General features: G+C 41.6%; 1 protein-coding gene across 2 annotated transcripts; it reads right to left on the bottom strand.

Moving 5' to 3' along the window:
- Nucleotides 1–161: 161 nt before the first annotated feature.
- On the bottom strand, nucleotides 162–8,939 carry LOC123444565 (katanin p80 WD40 repeat-containing subunit B1 homolog KTN80.2-like). Of its 2 annotated transcripts, none has more exons than XM_045121334.1 (17): nucleotides 8,668–8,939; nucleotides 7,221–7,351; nucleotides 7,001–7,118; nucleotides 6,153–6,482; nucleotides 5,796–5,866; nucleotides 5,259–5,333; nucleotides 5,037–5,180; nucleotides 4,789–4,960; nucleotides 4,022–4,684; nucleotides 3,874–3,933; nucleotides 3,616–3,758; nucleotides 2,438–2,563; nucleotides 1,541–1,615; nucleotides 1,346–1,458; nucleotides 994–1,110; nucleotides 670–738; nucleotides 162–500 (listed from the first exon to the last, which is right to left on the bottom strand). In XM_045121334.1, the coding sequence occupies exons 1-17, from the start codon at nucleotides 8,696–8,698 to the stop codon at nucleotides 431–433; spliced, it is 2,508 nt and encodes an 835-aa protein (XP_044977269.1). In that variant the 5' UTR covers nucleotides 8,699–8,939; the 3' UTR covers nucleotides 162–430. The 2 variants fall into 2 exon arrangements, with proteins under 2 accessions (XP_044977269.1, XP_044977270.1); XM_045121335.1 differs by having other exon boundaries at nucleotides 3,874–3,930.
- Nucleotides 8,940–17,049: the final 8,110 nt, after the last annotated feature.

Below are 17,049 nucleotides of genomic sequence, written 5' to 3'. Positions count from 1 at the left end.
AGCTGGTGGGGACATGCTAAACAAAGGAATGGTCAAACGGCCGTACCGTACCAACCTCTGGAGGAGAGATGGTTGTCTTCAAAACTTGAACCACACCACACGGCCGATGGTGGAGCGAGCCAACGCCACATGAAGAGAAGACCAGACATGAGACACAAGACTAAACTAGCAGGCGGTTTTACCATTCATTCATTCATTCATTTCCACTACCTCCCTCGTCCGTCCGGTCCGGGGCTGTCCACGCAGTAAAATGGGGGCTAATTACAGACTGATGAACAGCCAAAGCTCTCTCGCTCGCTCAAATGTACAAACACGGGACAAGAATTACACACCACCACGACGAACAACAGGCTACCCCGCCACCATATGGCGCTTCCATTTTCCTGTGGCAAAAAGAATGGTATCTACTCTGACGGCGTCAACTTGGGCTTCAGAAGACCACCAGGTCTTGCAAGGACATGTTCAGCTCTTGAGCAAGTTGCGCCGACTGGCCGCTCCGCCTGCGCCAGCCAACAAGAACAACAGAAGAAGAAAGTTGTAGGTCGTTAGACGCGCTTGTTGCTCGTCATGGTGTAACGATTCGCTAGTTGCGGTGGTACGTAAAAGGAGTAGAAGAACATGCATGAAAACAACTAGCATAGTGATGGAGGGGGAGAAAGGGATTATTACATCATCAACGGTTGTAGAGCTCGCACAATCTTCTGCAAATGGTTAAAACACCGGGTGCAACGCTGCAACCTGCATGGCATCACACAAATTGGTTACTGTCCTGGTTATATATCTATAAAGAATATAAAGGCCCCATCTAGGGTAATATGCTACTGGTGGCTGCAGTTCATTGATTTAGGGCAACAGTTTCGGTAAAACATATGTTCGGGGTCAACTTCCCACCTCGCACCGAGTTCATTGGCAGGCTTGTAGCAACGCAAGTTTTTGCACCATCTCTCTTAGCAATACCAGCACCCTTCCCAGAGTTTAAGTTGGAGAGCATACCTCTGTTCGGCTTGAAGATCTACTCCAACTGGTGAACTAGCTGACAATGTTGAATGAATGACCGGTCCAAAAATCTTTATAAGATCCAATAACATCTCCAAAGCAACAATAGTGTGCCTGCAAATTTGAGGCAACGTAATTAGAAGAGACGATACTTACTGCCAAACTAATCATTTTCCTACACTAGGATGCCAGTATAAGCATTCATTCACATATTGCAGGATAATTATATGGGTCTGAAAAACATAAGATGATCTTCTGTTCCAATAGTACAGATTTGCAAGGTATGCATTGGCATCCTCTTGGGCATGCATGGGTACATGTGCATCCGTGTTGCTATCAGGTATGATACCTTTCAGTCTTGCTGTTCAGTAACCCGGCAAGAACAGGCAGAAGGCTTGAGAAAATATCTAGGTTGAAAAGACCAAGTTTTCCCTTGAGAGTACTAACAACATCGGCTTGAACCTGTTCGAATTCAACAATTATTAGCTAAAAACAATGTGCAGAACATCATGTGCAACCATCATACATCTGAGGAAAAACTTACAGCGATATCAGGCAACTTTGCGACCGCAGCAATTGCTCCTTTGATGCCATTTAGGTTAAAGACATGCCGCATCATCTGAACACATTAGGGTTAAAACTAGTATCTTGGTAACACTTCACAAGAACGCATTAGCGCTCATTTTTAGGTGACTAATCAACATCACTTTACAAGAACATGTACATTCCATAATAGGCCTACAAGAAGGGAAGGATAACAGCCTACATTTGTCACATGTCATTTGATCATGGGCAGATATTAAGATGTTAAGCTATCCATTGAAGAACCTCAGAAAGTTAAGCCAATTTCCCACATCTCCAGTACATGGTTTCCGCCTGATGGGTGTGAATTCCTCTAGGGTGCATGGCATATACTCCCTCCGTCCGGAATTACTTGTCGCATAAATGGATAAAAAAGGATGTATCTAAAACTAAAATACATCTAGATACATCCATTCTTATGACAAATATTTCCGGACAGAGGGAGTATTTGATTTCTAGTAACCTGCACTGATATGTCAACCCATGTTTCATATCTGTTGCTTCCATATGGGTCATTCCTTAAGTCTCAAGTGAATCAAGCTAAAGTTCATGGAAGAATAACGGAGAACTTGTTGACAAGTACTCCCTCCGTCCCAAAATTCTTGTCTCAAGTTTGTTTAGTAATAGATGTATCTAAATACTAAAACTTGACTAGATACATTCATATCTAAACAAATCTAAGACAAGAATTTTGGGACGGAGGGAGTAGTGAATTGCAAAAAATAAAGGTTAGCCATCCACATGCTGCACTAACAAATAAACTTGACGAGGTTTGCAAGATCTTCCATCAGTTTGTTGGGTGTAAGTTCCCTGGGCTAGAAAGAAATAGAGGTTCGCAAGTAAAGAACAGAAGGATCACCTCTAGCTTTGTCAACCGAGATTTTACAACATTTATAAATTCATCATGGTTCCGCACCAAATCGATTGGAGTCGTCGTCTCGTCCACTGTTGACAGGTCCCTTTCATATGTGCGACTTGCTTCTGTCTGTCAATTACAATCATCGCAAACCAAATACGTTGAACAGCGAAATGAATCACAAACACTAGAGAACATCAAATAATAAACATATAAAAATGGTATAGCGATATTTGTTTGACTTGTGTTCTGTACAAAGTTTCTGAAAATACTATCGCTGAAGCCTTCCAGCCACATGCTAGCCTATTGTAACTCCAGAACACATTATGTCTTTTCTTAGGATCAGAACACATTAAGTCATGACTGGCCGCATATATCTTATATCTGGTTTCTGAACATATTTCATCATTACTTGCATCTCCAAATGACTAGTAGGGATTTGGGATTCAGAATTGTACATTATCATAACATGCACAGACAAGGTATGAGTGAATTACTAATTGAGAACCAAATAAGATTATACCCCCTCCGTCCCAAAATAAGTGACTCAACTTTGTACTAACTTTGAAGTTAGTACAAAGTTGAGTCACTTATTTTGGGACGGAGGGAGTAGTAGGGATTCGATACAGTAGCTAGGTAAGGAGTTGCTAAACATTAAGCATTTCTTAATACCATTACACTGCTGATTCTTAAATATTAAGCATTTCTTAGGCCCTGTTTGGAACCACAATAGATTAGATAATCTGGATTATGAAGATAGATTATATAATCTGATTTATAAAAATAATCTAGATGGGCATGTTTGGAGGTCAGATTATATAAACTGTAATCCAAATTTTACATTGCATAATGACCTGTCTGTCCTCTGTTTTTTTTTAAAGAGGAGAGTGGCGATGGCAGAAATATAATTATCTCCAACTTTACAAGGGTAATGAGTCATTAGCAATCCATAATCTGATTTTAGCCGGGGTAGAGTAGATTGTGAGTTTTTAATAATCTGTCCATCTAGTTTTTATAATCTACACCATAATCTGTCCTGTTTGGAGAAAGAATAAATTATAAAAACTGGATTATATAATCTGAGTGGTTCCAAACAGGGTCTTAATACCATTATACTGGCGATTTATAAGGATACAATCATGTTAAAAGTTAACTACAGTCAAAAAAACATGAAAGCATACCGAACTGGTGGGAGGGCTATCAGCTTTCACTGTATGATCACCACAAATGCCAGTTGGCGATGAACAATCAATGCTAGAAGTAGAACTCTCTCTCTTTTCAAATCTCTCAACAAGAGACTTAGTTTTTCCTAACGGCACAGCGACTGCAAAAGGAGTTAACAATATCATTAGAAAATTATATTTAGGCCAAGTAACCTCAAGCTTCAGGATGGATACAAGACTGCTCTTGATAACATTAGTTAACATACACACACACACCTCCTCTAACATATTTGACCCTGGCTGTTCCTGTCGTCGAGCACGGTGATTCATATGCTGCTGTGAAAAGAGCTATAATGTTAAATTCCCAAAATGAGCAAAAGTACAGGGTTTGAATGATTAAGAACAAAGAAAGAAAGAGCTATACACTTGTCATCATTTGACTGCACCGGATGCTCAAATGATACTATTCTGTCCATCTTTTCTGCTATTTGTCTAATTTCTCTTTTATCAGTACCCTCAGATTCTTCTTTCTTGTCATTTAGAGTTAGTCCAAAGGAGAACTTTAACCCAGACAAACCCTCCGAGCAAACATCAGGCTCAGCAAGCATGGATTTTACTGAGCTGACACTATCACTAGTACCGCCACTAGGTAAACGTTTTCTCAAGTGCACTGTACTATAAAAATCATCTGGGACTGCAGTTCTGCCTCCAATTCCTCTATTAATACTGCCTGCTGCTTTGTCCTCCAAAATGTCTCTAGGAACAACAACAGGCACAGAAACAGCCTGTGATGTAGTGTAAATATCTTTTACAGCTACCGACTCTGAAGGCTGAGTTTTTTTAGTGGTTGAAGAATTAATAGCCATCCCTGTACGAGATAATAATTGGATGTCCCGCTGTCCGAAACTGCGTTCTGCTGTTTTTAAATTGGTGGAAGGACTATCAACCGGCTTCATACATCGTATTGGAGTAGATGGTTTGACAGATGAATCAGGTCTTCGAGGAATGCTGCTGCTCCTATCTTTCTTTATTTTGTCTGTACTTCCTGGAGTTAAATGTAAGGCCCGAACTCTGCTTTCAGCTGGTGCTGATATCAATAAGACATATTATCACTATTCAGTATGGAATACTTAGATAAAGTTACTCATTTCAATGCGAACTTAAAAATATATTGATAATTTATAGCCATACCAATTCCTGACTCCTGGACTTTGTACATGTTTTTTGGATGTGATGTTGCTACAGCACGAATGGGCTTTGCAGCGTTACCATTCGGTTTCACAGGATTATCATCTACGGAATCCACAAGCTCAGCAAAAAAATTTGCCTCCGGCAAAACACCAAGAGCATAGGGTTCAATGAGCTGGATCAAAAGATAAAAAGTTAGGACATACAAACAAAGGTACATATTACATGCAACTTCAAAGAATGACACTCACTGATATATCAGCAACCCAAACACCAACACGGCGTTCATGGTACGAGCATCCCAACAGTTTTCCTTCGTAAATACTAAGGTCAGCTAAATTGTTCCATCTCATGTCAACAGCATCATGACATCTTACTGGTTCCCAAGAGAATACCTGAAGATGTCCATGTAGTCACTAGTCAGCAAATGCCATGCAAGCAATATCAATAGAACACGTGAAAATCAGACCTACCTTTAAGCTTTGGTCCAATCCGCAGAAAAGGGTTTTCCCATCTGGGTGGAAGACCATAGAACGTACACCAGTATCCTGGAATAAAAGATGCATGTAAAGCAAATAGATCTATCATAACAGGAAGGTGTGTTTGTGTGTGTTCATCATGCACGTTTTAATACAAGAACAAAAACAAATGCAGAAGAGCAGTAAGCAACTTCAGTACAGATATTAAAAGCGTCACTGAAAATAACTCAAAGAATCAATCACAGAGAAATGTGAGAAGGGGCATCATCAACCCTTTTCAAGTATTTCAAATGGAATACAATTTATTTTCCTCAAGCTTATTTCAAGGAATTCCTATGGTGCTAATTTGAAAAGAAAAAAGAAAAACATGCAGAAATATCAGCCACAGTGAGCAACTACTGTACTTGGATACAATGCATATTGCATACAACGTAATTGAGGATTCATAGCTTATGCCTTTATGGTTTAACAATTGACAATGTTCAACTTGCACAAAAATGAAATGGTATAAGGAAAATCACTTGCAAGTACCTCGGGTCCAGCAGAACCTATCAATTCAAAAGTTTCAAGATCCCAAAACTTCACAGTTCGATCAGCTGAGCCTGGAAAATAACAGTAAACTGACTGAGAATATACTTCAGCTTCCTAAAACAGTAAAGTTTCAGTAATTATAGTTAATTCTAAAAATAATACACATTTTTCTAAGCAAAAAGATGTTTCTAACTACATTACACAATTGAAATGGGATTCCTCGGACACTTAAACTTGTTCTTAGATCATACTACTAAACGATAGACGATTCTTGATGATTTATGTTGAATTACAAAAACAAAATATGTTCTCTCAGAAATCTTAACACTATAAACAATTAGAAGGAAAAGTCGATACCTGTTGCAAGCAAAAATTCTTGAGGATGAAAATCAATGCATCGGATTTGTCCACTGTGGAACTTGAAATCATGTAAGAGCTTTCCAGCTGTCAGATCCCACACCTTCACAATGTTATCTTCTCCACCGGTGACGATCCATCGCCCATCAGGTGTAAATCGGATTGATTTAATTGCTCCTCTGTGACCCTTATATGTATGAAGGCATCCTTTTTTCTTTATATCCCAGATCTTAAGATCTGTATCTGAAGAACCAGATGCAAAAAATTCGCCGAATGGATGGAATTCAACAGCAGTGCAACTCGATCTATGCCCAGTGAGAGACCGCACAACTGCATTTCAATTCAAAACAACAACCAGAAACCTACTTTCAGCAAAGCATAGTTTACAGTCTACCAAGACAAGCACTGATGTTATGAAAACACCCTCCCAAGAGACCTTATGCTTTCAGCTGCTATCAAGAACATTAGCTCAGATGACAAATTCATATTGTGTACTCATGTTTCGTATGACCACCAAAGACATTTGACAAAGATTTCAAGGGTTCTTGCGTCTATATTACTACATGTAAAGTCAAGATTCATATACAGGCACGCAGCAATACAAACTCACCCACTCTGACAGTGTGTTTCCATGTGTTGCAAAATATATAAATTTTGTGACAAACACACAAAGATACCATATAATGCAATTGCCATGAGGCCGGGGGTAATCCTCCTTTTCGGAATAAAAAAATATAATGCAATTGCCATGCTCAAAGGCTGGTTACAATGAAGAGACAATATAACGGAAAAAGAAAAACAGTAGATATAACCCTCTTTTGGGAGCTTTATATAAGCACTAACCACACCTTTAGCTTCTTCCAAGTCCCAGAGCTTGATGGAGCCGTTTGATGAGCCAGCAAGCACAAGCACCTCTGCTGTATCAAACTCTACAGCCTCAACCGAGCTTGTGTGGCCTGACAAGCTCTGTGCAAACAATAGACCCCATTGAAAAACAAAACATGAATCAAATTAAAAATAGCCAAAATGGACTGTAGTATCATGCTCATAATGTCATAGGGCACAAACCAGGAGAGGAGTCTGCTTGCCAATTGCCCACAGGTTGACGTTGCGGTCACTGCCACCTGTAATGAACACACGGCTCGACTTCTTGCCGATGGCCAAGGACCTCACTTCAGCATCGTGCGCAACAAACTCCTCTAGTTTCAGATTACTTGTTAAGGAGAAGTCAAGTTTGAGAACTACAGATTTTCAGAGCCTTATATTGACTTTCCTGCGTGTAGAAGTATTGGTTGGCAAGATGTGCATACTAAATCATCCTTTGACACGACATATGTTTGTCCTATGTTTAGTGAACGTGCAGCTAAGCAGTAAGCACAACCCAACCAACTATACAATACTCATGTGTTGTTAGGTAAGCTAAAAGGCAAATCACCCCCAACCATTTTTTTTCTAGTTGACATAATTATGCAGTAGCTTGGAAAGTGAGGTGATATGTCTGGTAAGGACAAGTGCAGATAAAGCATGTTGCACTGAAAGAAAAAAGACGCTTGCAGCTTGATTCCTTATCACAAAATTCCGTCTCCAGGAACTACTTTTTTTCGATAAGGGGCGCTTTATTACTTAAATGGTTTAAGCATTACACCCGGCCTCTGCATAACTAAGATGCACATAGCCAAACATTTTTTTAATTTTTGTTCTTTGTCTCCAGGGACTACTGAAGTATGGGTTTGAACTGTCCGTCGATCACTCAACAATAACTTGGATGTCTTTGATTCCAAGGACTTTAATATGAATTTTGGAGCATTATGGTTCTAAGGAATATATTCTACAGGGCTTACATAATTTTTTTTCCTATGGACCACTATGCAACTTCCAGAGGAAAATTTCCATTGAGCCCAACCTCATGGGGAATTTTCCTTTTGTCTGTGACAACTACGAAAAATACACCATCCACATTACTGTTTTTTGACTGAATCATCCTAAGCGTGTCAGCATTTGGTCTTTTCTCCTATCATTCCTTTTTGTGGAGGGAACATTTGGGATCCCATTAGCAATAGTAGTTGCTCCAAAGGAAAAATACAATTTGATTGCCAGGCATTGCGAACCTAAATTGGGGCAAAAGGGGGGAACCCGCAAAGCTCGAGGCTTAGCTTAGTGGTTGCTTCAAGAAATGGGGGTGTTCCAGTAATACCCCTGTGTAATCAACGGATTTGGCAGCTCTCCTGCCAACATTCCTCAAAAAAGAAATGGCAGGGCCTTCATTGACGTAGGTTGCCAAGAAAGGGGGAAACAAAAGGGGGTAAATCTTTTCTCATGAATCTATCTCCCCCCCGTTGCTTCGACAAACCGCAGACCAGAATCTCCATCCGCTGGACCGCAAATGCCTACCCGGATTAGCTGAGGAGACGGTTGGGTCTTGCGGCCCCCCGTGAGCTAAATCGAACCAAGAACAGCGCGAGCCAAGAACAGCTCTCGGAGCGTAAGCAAGAAAGGTAAAAACTAAAAGGGATACGGAACTTGTAGCCGCGCTTCTCCGGGTCCATCCCCCCTCCCGCCTCTCCCCCGCTCCGGGCCGCTGGCCCCCGGGCGCTGGCGCTGGGGTCGTCGTGCCGCGGACGACGACGAGTGGAGCAGGGGCGGGAGCGGGGTTGAGAATTTCGGATCCGAGTGGTTGTGTGGAGGGGGCGGAAGGAGGGCGAGCGAGACGAGAGCCGCTTCGCCCCTCTCTCTCTTGCTCGCAGTCGCAGGCAGCAGTGAGAAGGATGGGTGTGGAGCGGCGTGGGTGGGTGGGGAGAGTGGAGTTTTTGTCGTCCTTTCTCTCTCCTGGGTCCTCCTCCGCTTGTGGTCTCGTTTCTTTTCTTTTTTGTACTCAGAGCGCAATAAAGGAAAGAGGTTCCTCTTCTCGCCTTCGTTGCTGTTGGAACGGAACGCAACGGGACGGAACGGAACGGAAGAGAGACGACCCAAAAGTTCAAACGAATAAAAACCTCTCGTGCACGGCCTTGCTGTGGAAAGGGATAACCTCCTGACCTTTTATGTTGCGCATTATTCAGTTTTAGTTTATTTTGGATCGTCTTCAACTCGCGCTCGTGCATTTGCCCTGCCGTCGATATGAGACCTATCTGATATATTTCTGTCATTTGGTGAAATGTTGACCATGAGTAGTGTGTTGCAAAAGAAATTGTGACATGAAGATCGTAAGGTTATGGCGACAGTGAGATGGACATTGGTCGACGGTTTCGACGATAGTATCCTTCGATTAGGTGTTAGATTAAGTGACATTGCATACCAAAATAGTTGTGGATGATATGTGGTCAAAAAAATGACGTGGACGGTACAAAGGTTGCATGAAATACCATATCCAGATAGGACGTGGTCGAGATGGAAAAATAAAAGATAAAGATGGTGTAGCAGTCATATGTACTCGTAGACACCTTGCATCATAAAGGTCTAACAAATAGCACGCATTTTTCATGGCCCCAAGTTAGTAATGCCTCAATGTGACGATGTTTGGCAATGTCTTGTAAGTGTTGCCATCTAAACAGTTGGATGATGGCCTCAATGGTGGTCAAGTTGTGAAACTATAGTATATGACTGGCTAATGTTCATGAGTCGGGCTAGGCATTCTCAAGCACGGAAGGAGCATCATCCGCATGATAGTATGTTAAGTGTGTCTTCAATGGGTTTCCTTATTTGGGCAAATTGGATAGTATATGAACAAAACAAGCCTCCAACGGACTCCCCTACCCCGATCCGGTTAGTTTGACAACCCCCACTTTGGTCTCAAGCAAAGGGAAGGGGTACACGACGTCCTGACTGTCCAGCACGTCGATCCGACAACCCGACGCTATCAACAAACCTTCTTGTACCCCCCCTCTTCCTCTCTCTCACACACACACACACACTCCCTCTCTCTCTCTATCTATCTATCTATCTATCTATATATATCTTCCACCATCCTAAATAACCACGTCCTACTTAATCGTCGCCACCGTAACCCATTTGAGATGTCGTCGGGACAACAATGACGGTTGGGTGGGTCCTCCTTCGATGACGACGATTTCATCAGTGACCGCCTGGCCTCCTTTCAGCCCCACCTCAACTGCAACAACCCTTTTAGCAACGCCTCTAGAGTTTTAATGTGTTTTAAGCTACCTAGTATGTTACATGTATATAGGATGTATGATACTATGTTGTCACCTGGATGCTTTTGAATGTCTATGTTTGAATGCTCAAAATTGACAAAAATATATAGACTAATTGTTGCCACCATTTATCCACACACAAGAAGGGATGTCATTGGGTATCACGTTGTGCGTCTGTATTTGTCTGCAGACAAGTAAGGATGTTTTGATGAACATCGCCGGAGATGACCTAAAATGATGCAACGGAGGTCAAGGTTACTTAAGAAGGTGGACGGGGAAGGAGACTTGTAGCACACATGGGCGGGGCATGAGGCCCGCCTTTTCTTTTGGTTTTTGATTCTGAATCTTTCATATATTTTGAACCAAAAATTCAAATTCAGTTTTGTTTGCATATTCATGTTTCTAGTGACTATGTCTTTCAGATGAGATTCATTTTTAATATGGCTTAATGGGTTTTAAATACTTTATTAAGTTTCAAATTTTGAAACTTGATACAAGCGACCGACAAACAAGTTTTGGAACTTCTGGCCGACAAAAGCATAGGTTCGAGAAATTATAACTTTAAAACTTAGTGTGTCCTAGTGTGGAATCCAACAACTTTGGACACGTTTGGTTGCCTGCATGAGGCCCACCAGGCCCGTGGCGAAAGGGATCGGGATGTTTGGTTGTCCTACATACACTGATCGACCTGCCTAGCATGAACTTTCCAGCACGTTGATAAATATACTTCTCGCCCCTCGTTGGTTACTTCAAGTGGAAGGTGGAGATGTAGTCAACAGCAGGTTTCCCTTACACGGAGACTGTAAGGTTTATCGAACCAGGAGGACTGCGAGGATCAACAAGAAGGTGTCTGCTGCTCTGGCGCTAGCAGAAGACGTGGACCTGCACACACAACAAATAAGTTTGCTCCCAACGAGTATAGAGAGGTTGTCAATCTCTCCAACCTTGTAGTTTGCAAAGGATCAAAACACAAGCGGGAATAGTGATAGTGATTGCAACGGAAAAGTAAATGAAAGCAGTAAATGGTGGAGGTGTAAGCAATGGTGGTGATATGGACCGGAGTCACATGATATTCACTAGTGATGTCTCTCTCCCAAAAGGCGATAAACAACTATGCTTGGGTAAACAAATTACGGTTGGGCAATTGACAGAGTTATAAACGCACCGCAATGCTAATTATGCTACTTGAAAGTTAGAGGCTCGATAGTAATGGGCAGTACGCCAAGACAAGTAGACCGTTTATTCATCAACATCTACTTACTAATCATCCACCTTGAGATATCTATCCAGAACATCGCGCTCGTATTAAGTTGCGAGCCCCACCCAAAATGTAAACTCAAAGCAACGGACAACTGCATTAACGAACTATGCGTAAGGTAAATAATCCTTGCAACCGCGGTCACAAGCACTGTTGTTTTCTCCCTGGTGGCAACATCACATCCCCTAGTCTCATGTTTCTGTCACTCAAGCTAAACATCAGGGGGCATGAACCCAGAATCATGCATAACGCTCCCTCATGGAGTTACAATCTACTACTCGGTCAAAGCAATAAAAAGCAACTGAGAACATGCATGAATCACTAAAGAACATAATATAAAAGGATAATCAAATATATAACTCATAACAATCTGAACATAATCTCATAATCCATCGGATCCCAGCAAACCAAGCATAGCAATAGCAGGAAAATTACATAGATGCCTTGATCATGCAGGACAGCTCACAAGGGCTAATCATGGAAGCACAAGATTGGAGAGAAAACGTCACATAGCTACTGTTCATGGACTCATGGTCCAAGGAGGACTACTCACGGCACGTCCGGGAAGCGTCCATGGCGGTGGAGAAGCTCCCGGAGGTCAATCCTCCCTCCGACAGGGTGCCGGGAAGAGGTCTCCTAACGCTCCCGATCTCGAAAGCGCTGCGGCGGCGGAATGATGAAGAAACTCGTGATTCTGGATATGATGGAAGGGTTTCCGATCGGAGGGGTAAATATAGGCCAAAGGAGGGCGTGAGAGGAGGTGGGGGCCACCTAGGCGGCCAGGGGCCAGGCCGCGCGTGGAGGTCGCCTGGGTAGCCCCTGGCTCCCCTCTGGCCCATCTTCGGTGATCTGGAAGCTTCCGTCACGCTGATTTTTATATATTTTTCTCGTGATTTTTGGGGCTCTCGAAATTCGGGTAAAAGCCCCTGCAAAAAAGACATCAACAGACAGAAACTCGCGCTGGGTGCACTGAGTTAGTAGGTTAGTCCAAATATGTGTAAAAATATATAAAAGTGTAGCAAAACATATAACAATGTCGCCCAAAAGATCATGGAGCAAGTATAAATTATAGATACGTTTGGGACGTATCAACGACCTACGCTCAAATCGGCAGTTTTTCCAAAGCCGGGCTCGCATGAGGCAGAGGAGGGGAACATGGCGTTGACCTTGTGCGACCAGGGAGATGGCATGAGCTCGTGCGCATCTCCGAAAAATTGGCGGGAGGATTTCGGCTCACCTTCCGTCGATGTGGTCGCCTTATTTAGCCCCCCTCCTCTCACATCCCAAAGCCCCGCCACCCATATCCCCACTTTTTATCTTTCTCTCCGATCCGCATCGGCACCAACGACGAGGTAAGCGGAGCTCCATCATAGGTCGACGGTCCATGGTGGCGACGACTCCCCTCCTCAGCTTCCCCGACCCCTCCCGTGTCCATCCGAGTTGCAGTCATGGCCTCTGTGAGTTGAATCACCTCTTTTCTCGCTGTTCGTTGTAGCTAGATCTGATAGGATGTGGCCATATGGTTCGATGTGCGAGCATGTGGTGGGATGTGATCTGTTAGAATATGTTATATTTTGATGTTGTGGTAGCTACTAAGAGAGTAGCATGACAGAGATGAACACTATGGATGAACACTATGCTTACTTTCTATGCTCGATCTCTGTAACTAGAGTAGTATGATAGTTATCGATTGTGATGTTTTGATATTGTATGTGCTATGCTTAGTGTCTATGCGTGATACGATTGTAGGACATTGGTACCTGTGATCTATGTTGGATTTCCATAAAGAGGAACATGTTATCGCAGCACGATGTGGATAAGTATTTCTCTCAGTTATGAAACCAAGATTTATCGAGCCAATAAGAATATCAACCACAACCGTCTTCAACGGTTGCACACAAAAGAATAAACAACTTGCACCCAACGCGGGCGAGAGGGTTGTCAATCCTCTTGTCTTGTTATTTGCGAGCGAGTGAGGTGTGTAGATAATTGTAGATAGCAAGATAAAATAAAAATAAGTGAATGGTAGAAAGGTATTGAAGGTTTTATCAGTATGTTGTGAATAGACCCGGGGGCCATAGTTTTCCCTAATGGATTCTGTCATGAAAAATAGCATACGGTGGGTAAACAAATTAATGTTGGGCAATTGACAGAAAAGCAAATAGTTTTGTGATATTCATGGCAATGATCATGTGTATATAGGCATCACGTCCATAAACAAATAGGCCGACTCCTGCCTGCACCTATTACTATTACTACACTCATCGACCGCTATCCAACATGCATCTAGAGTATTAAGTAAAACAAATTAATGCATCGAGAACAATGGCATGATGTAGACAACGTAAAATCAAGCAATATGAATAAACCCCATCATTTTATCCTTAGTAACAGCAACACATAGATGCATCTTGTCCTCTTCTATCACTGGGATATAGAAATTCGCCACGTTAAACCTACCACAACGCACCTCTCTCACTGAAGAAATATTGATCTAGTTGGCCAAACTATTTCAATAGACCAGAGAGAATTACAAAGCTATCATAATCATGCACATAAGAATCATATAAGTATTTAGAGGAGACTCAAATATTTGTCATGAATAATCTGAACATAAACCCACTATTCATCAGATCCCAACAAACGCACCGCACAAAAGGAATTACACCATATGGATCAAAGCGAAGATGTGATGATCATTGTATTGAAGATCAAAGAGAGAGAGATTGCCATCTAGGTAATGGCTATGGACCCGTAGGCGTGTGGTGAACTATTCACACATCATCGTGAGGGCAGCAAGGTTGATGAAGAGGCCCTCCGTGATTGATTACCCCTCCGGTAGGGTGACGGAACGGAGTTGTAGATGGCCTCCCGTGGGAACAGAGACTTGTGGCGGCAAAAGTCTTTAGAGACTACCTCTCATGTTTTTAGGGTATAAGAGAATTTAAAAGCCATAGAACGGAGTCGGGATGACCACGAGGGAGGCACAAGACATCACTCCCCCTAGTCCGTGCCTCGCTCGCTTGTGGGCCCCTCGTGCGGCATCCAGCCTTCTTTTGATACTCCTCAGTCTTCTTTTGGTCCAGAAAAATCACGAAAAAGTTTTAGGTCAATTGGGCTTTGTTTGGTATGGAAAGCCTGAATGCACAAAATAGCAACAGGCACTGGCACTGGGTCAATAGATTAGTGCTCAAAAATAATATAAATTGGTAAATACATACCCCAAAAGTATTCTAGAATGATAATATATCACCATGGAACAATCAAAAAAATATAGATACGTTCAAGACATATCAGACATGACAAAGCTTAATTCCTGCTCGTCCTCGAGTAGGTAAATGGTAAAAACAGAATTTTTTATGTTACATGTTATCCATAATGTAACCTCATACATGTAAGCTCGTTGAGAAAAGATGAATTAACAAATATTAACACATCAATACTTATAGGTATAAGGAGCAAAATCATTGATCTTTCAAAGTATACAATCCTCAAAGATTGTTTTACCCCTATCCATCTTATTATATTAGCAAGGCATGGCTCCATCTTCACCACATTAATACAAATGTTAAGCACCATGGTGTACAATTCAAGCAATTGGATCGTACTTTTTCAATATGCGTCAACTTTGTATTCTTCACGCGATACATGGGCGTGAACCATTGGACATAGCATGAAGGTGGAATAGAATATGGTGGTAGGTTTAAAAGGGGTAAAAGTGGATAAGATAGTCTCACATCAACTATGTGTAACAACGGGCTATGGAGATGCCCGTCGATAGATATCGATGCAAGGAGTAGGGATTGCCATGCAAAAGATGCATAAGAGTTATAAGTGTATGAAAGATCCACTCAAGCTAATTGGGGTGTGCATCCAACTTGCTTGCTCATGAAGACCTGGGGCATAAGTTTATGAAAAAGTGATTCCCACTAGCATATGAATGATATAACATGAGACTCTTTATATGAAGAACAAGGTGCCACTTTGAGGCACAAGTGTGGTGAAGGATAGTAGCAAAGTCCCTTCTCTCTTTTTATCTCATTCATTTTTATTATGGTGGGCTCATTTGGCCTCCCCCATTTTTATTTCCTCACGAGGAAAATGCTCTAATAATGATGATCATCACACTTTTATTTAGTTAAAACTCAATATGAAAACTAATAGGACGATATGACTATGTATGCATGCATTTGTAGTGTACCAGGATGTGCAAAGATCTAGCGTGACATGTATCAAAAAATATGATGAACGGTGGCATTATGATAATGCAAAGCATTGTGATGATGAACGGACTAGTCATGTGAAGTGACGATGGCATTTGCATGGCAATATATCTCGGAATGGCTATGAAAATGCCATGATAGGTAGGTATGGTGGATGTTTTGAGGAGGATATAAAAAGTTTTATGTACAACATAGTGTGTCATTTCACGGGGTTTGGATGCACCGACAAAAGTTGCACTCGTCCTCTAGGCGAGAATGGGCGATGCACGGTACCGAAGAGGCTAGCAAATATGAGGAGGTGAGATTGCGTATGTCCATGGTGTCACATTAGTCATGAAGAACCCATGTAATTATTGCAAAGTTTTATTAGTTTTATCACAAAATCAAAGTACTACTCGCATGCCCCGAGGGAGAGGATTGGTAGGAATTAACCATCGCGCAACTTTGACTGTAAACAACACTAAGATTTCAACGAGGAATAGAAATGCTCACACATCATCACCATGCCCTTTTAATTTTTTAGATGAACAAGAAGTTTAACATCTCTTAATATTGACACCTTTGTGAATTAATAATTATGCACTCAAACCTTTTTTATACCACCACACCAGTATCATTAACTCACAATTTCTCTATACGTGCTACATGATGGTTTTAGTTATCACTCATTGAATACCCATTATTATAGATCAAGTCTTATGACCCATGCAAATTACCGTCACTATTTGTCCAGCTCTCAAACAAATATAAGTGAAGAGCAAGAGCATAATATTTCTATAAAATCTACATGCCACCATTCTAAAAAAGATATAAGTGACGTACTAGAGCAACTGCTAAGCTCAAAAGATATAAGTGAAGCACATAGAGTATTCTAAAAAATTGTGATGATGTGTTATCTCTCTCAAATAGGTGTGTCCAAAATGATTGTGGCAAACTGAAATTAAAATCAAACAAAAGCAAACAACTCTCCAAGCAAAACTCATATCATGTGATGAATAAAAATATAGCTCCAAGTGACATACTGATGGATTGAGACGAAAAGAGGGGATGCCTTCTGATGCATCCCCAAGCTTAGATGCTTGAGCCTTCCTATAATACTACATTGGGGTGCCCTGGACATCCCCAAGCTTAGACTTTTGCTACTCCTCAATCCTTTGTCCATCGGGATAATACCCAAAACTCGAAAATTTCAATCACATAAAACTCAACAAAACTTCGTGAGATACGTTAGTATAAGCAACATATCAAATACTTTCAGGTGTTGTTAT

This window comes from Hordeum vulgare, chromosome 3H, assembly GCF_904849725.1.
Source record: "Hordeum vulgare subsp. vulgare chromosome 3H, MorexV3_pseudomolecules_assembly, whole genome shotgun sequence".
NCBI lineage: Eukaryota > Viridiplantae > Streptophyta > Magnoliopsida > Poales > Poaceae > Hordeum > Hordeum vulgare.
Note: the sequence above shows the minus strand (reverse complement) of the source record. Positions and strands in the feature narration are given on the sequence as shown.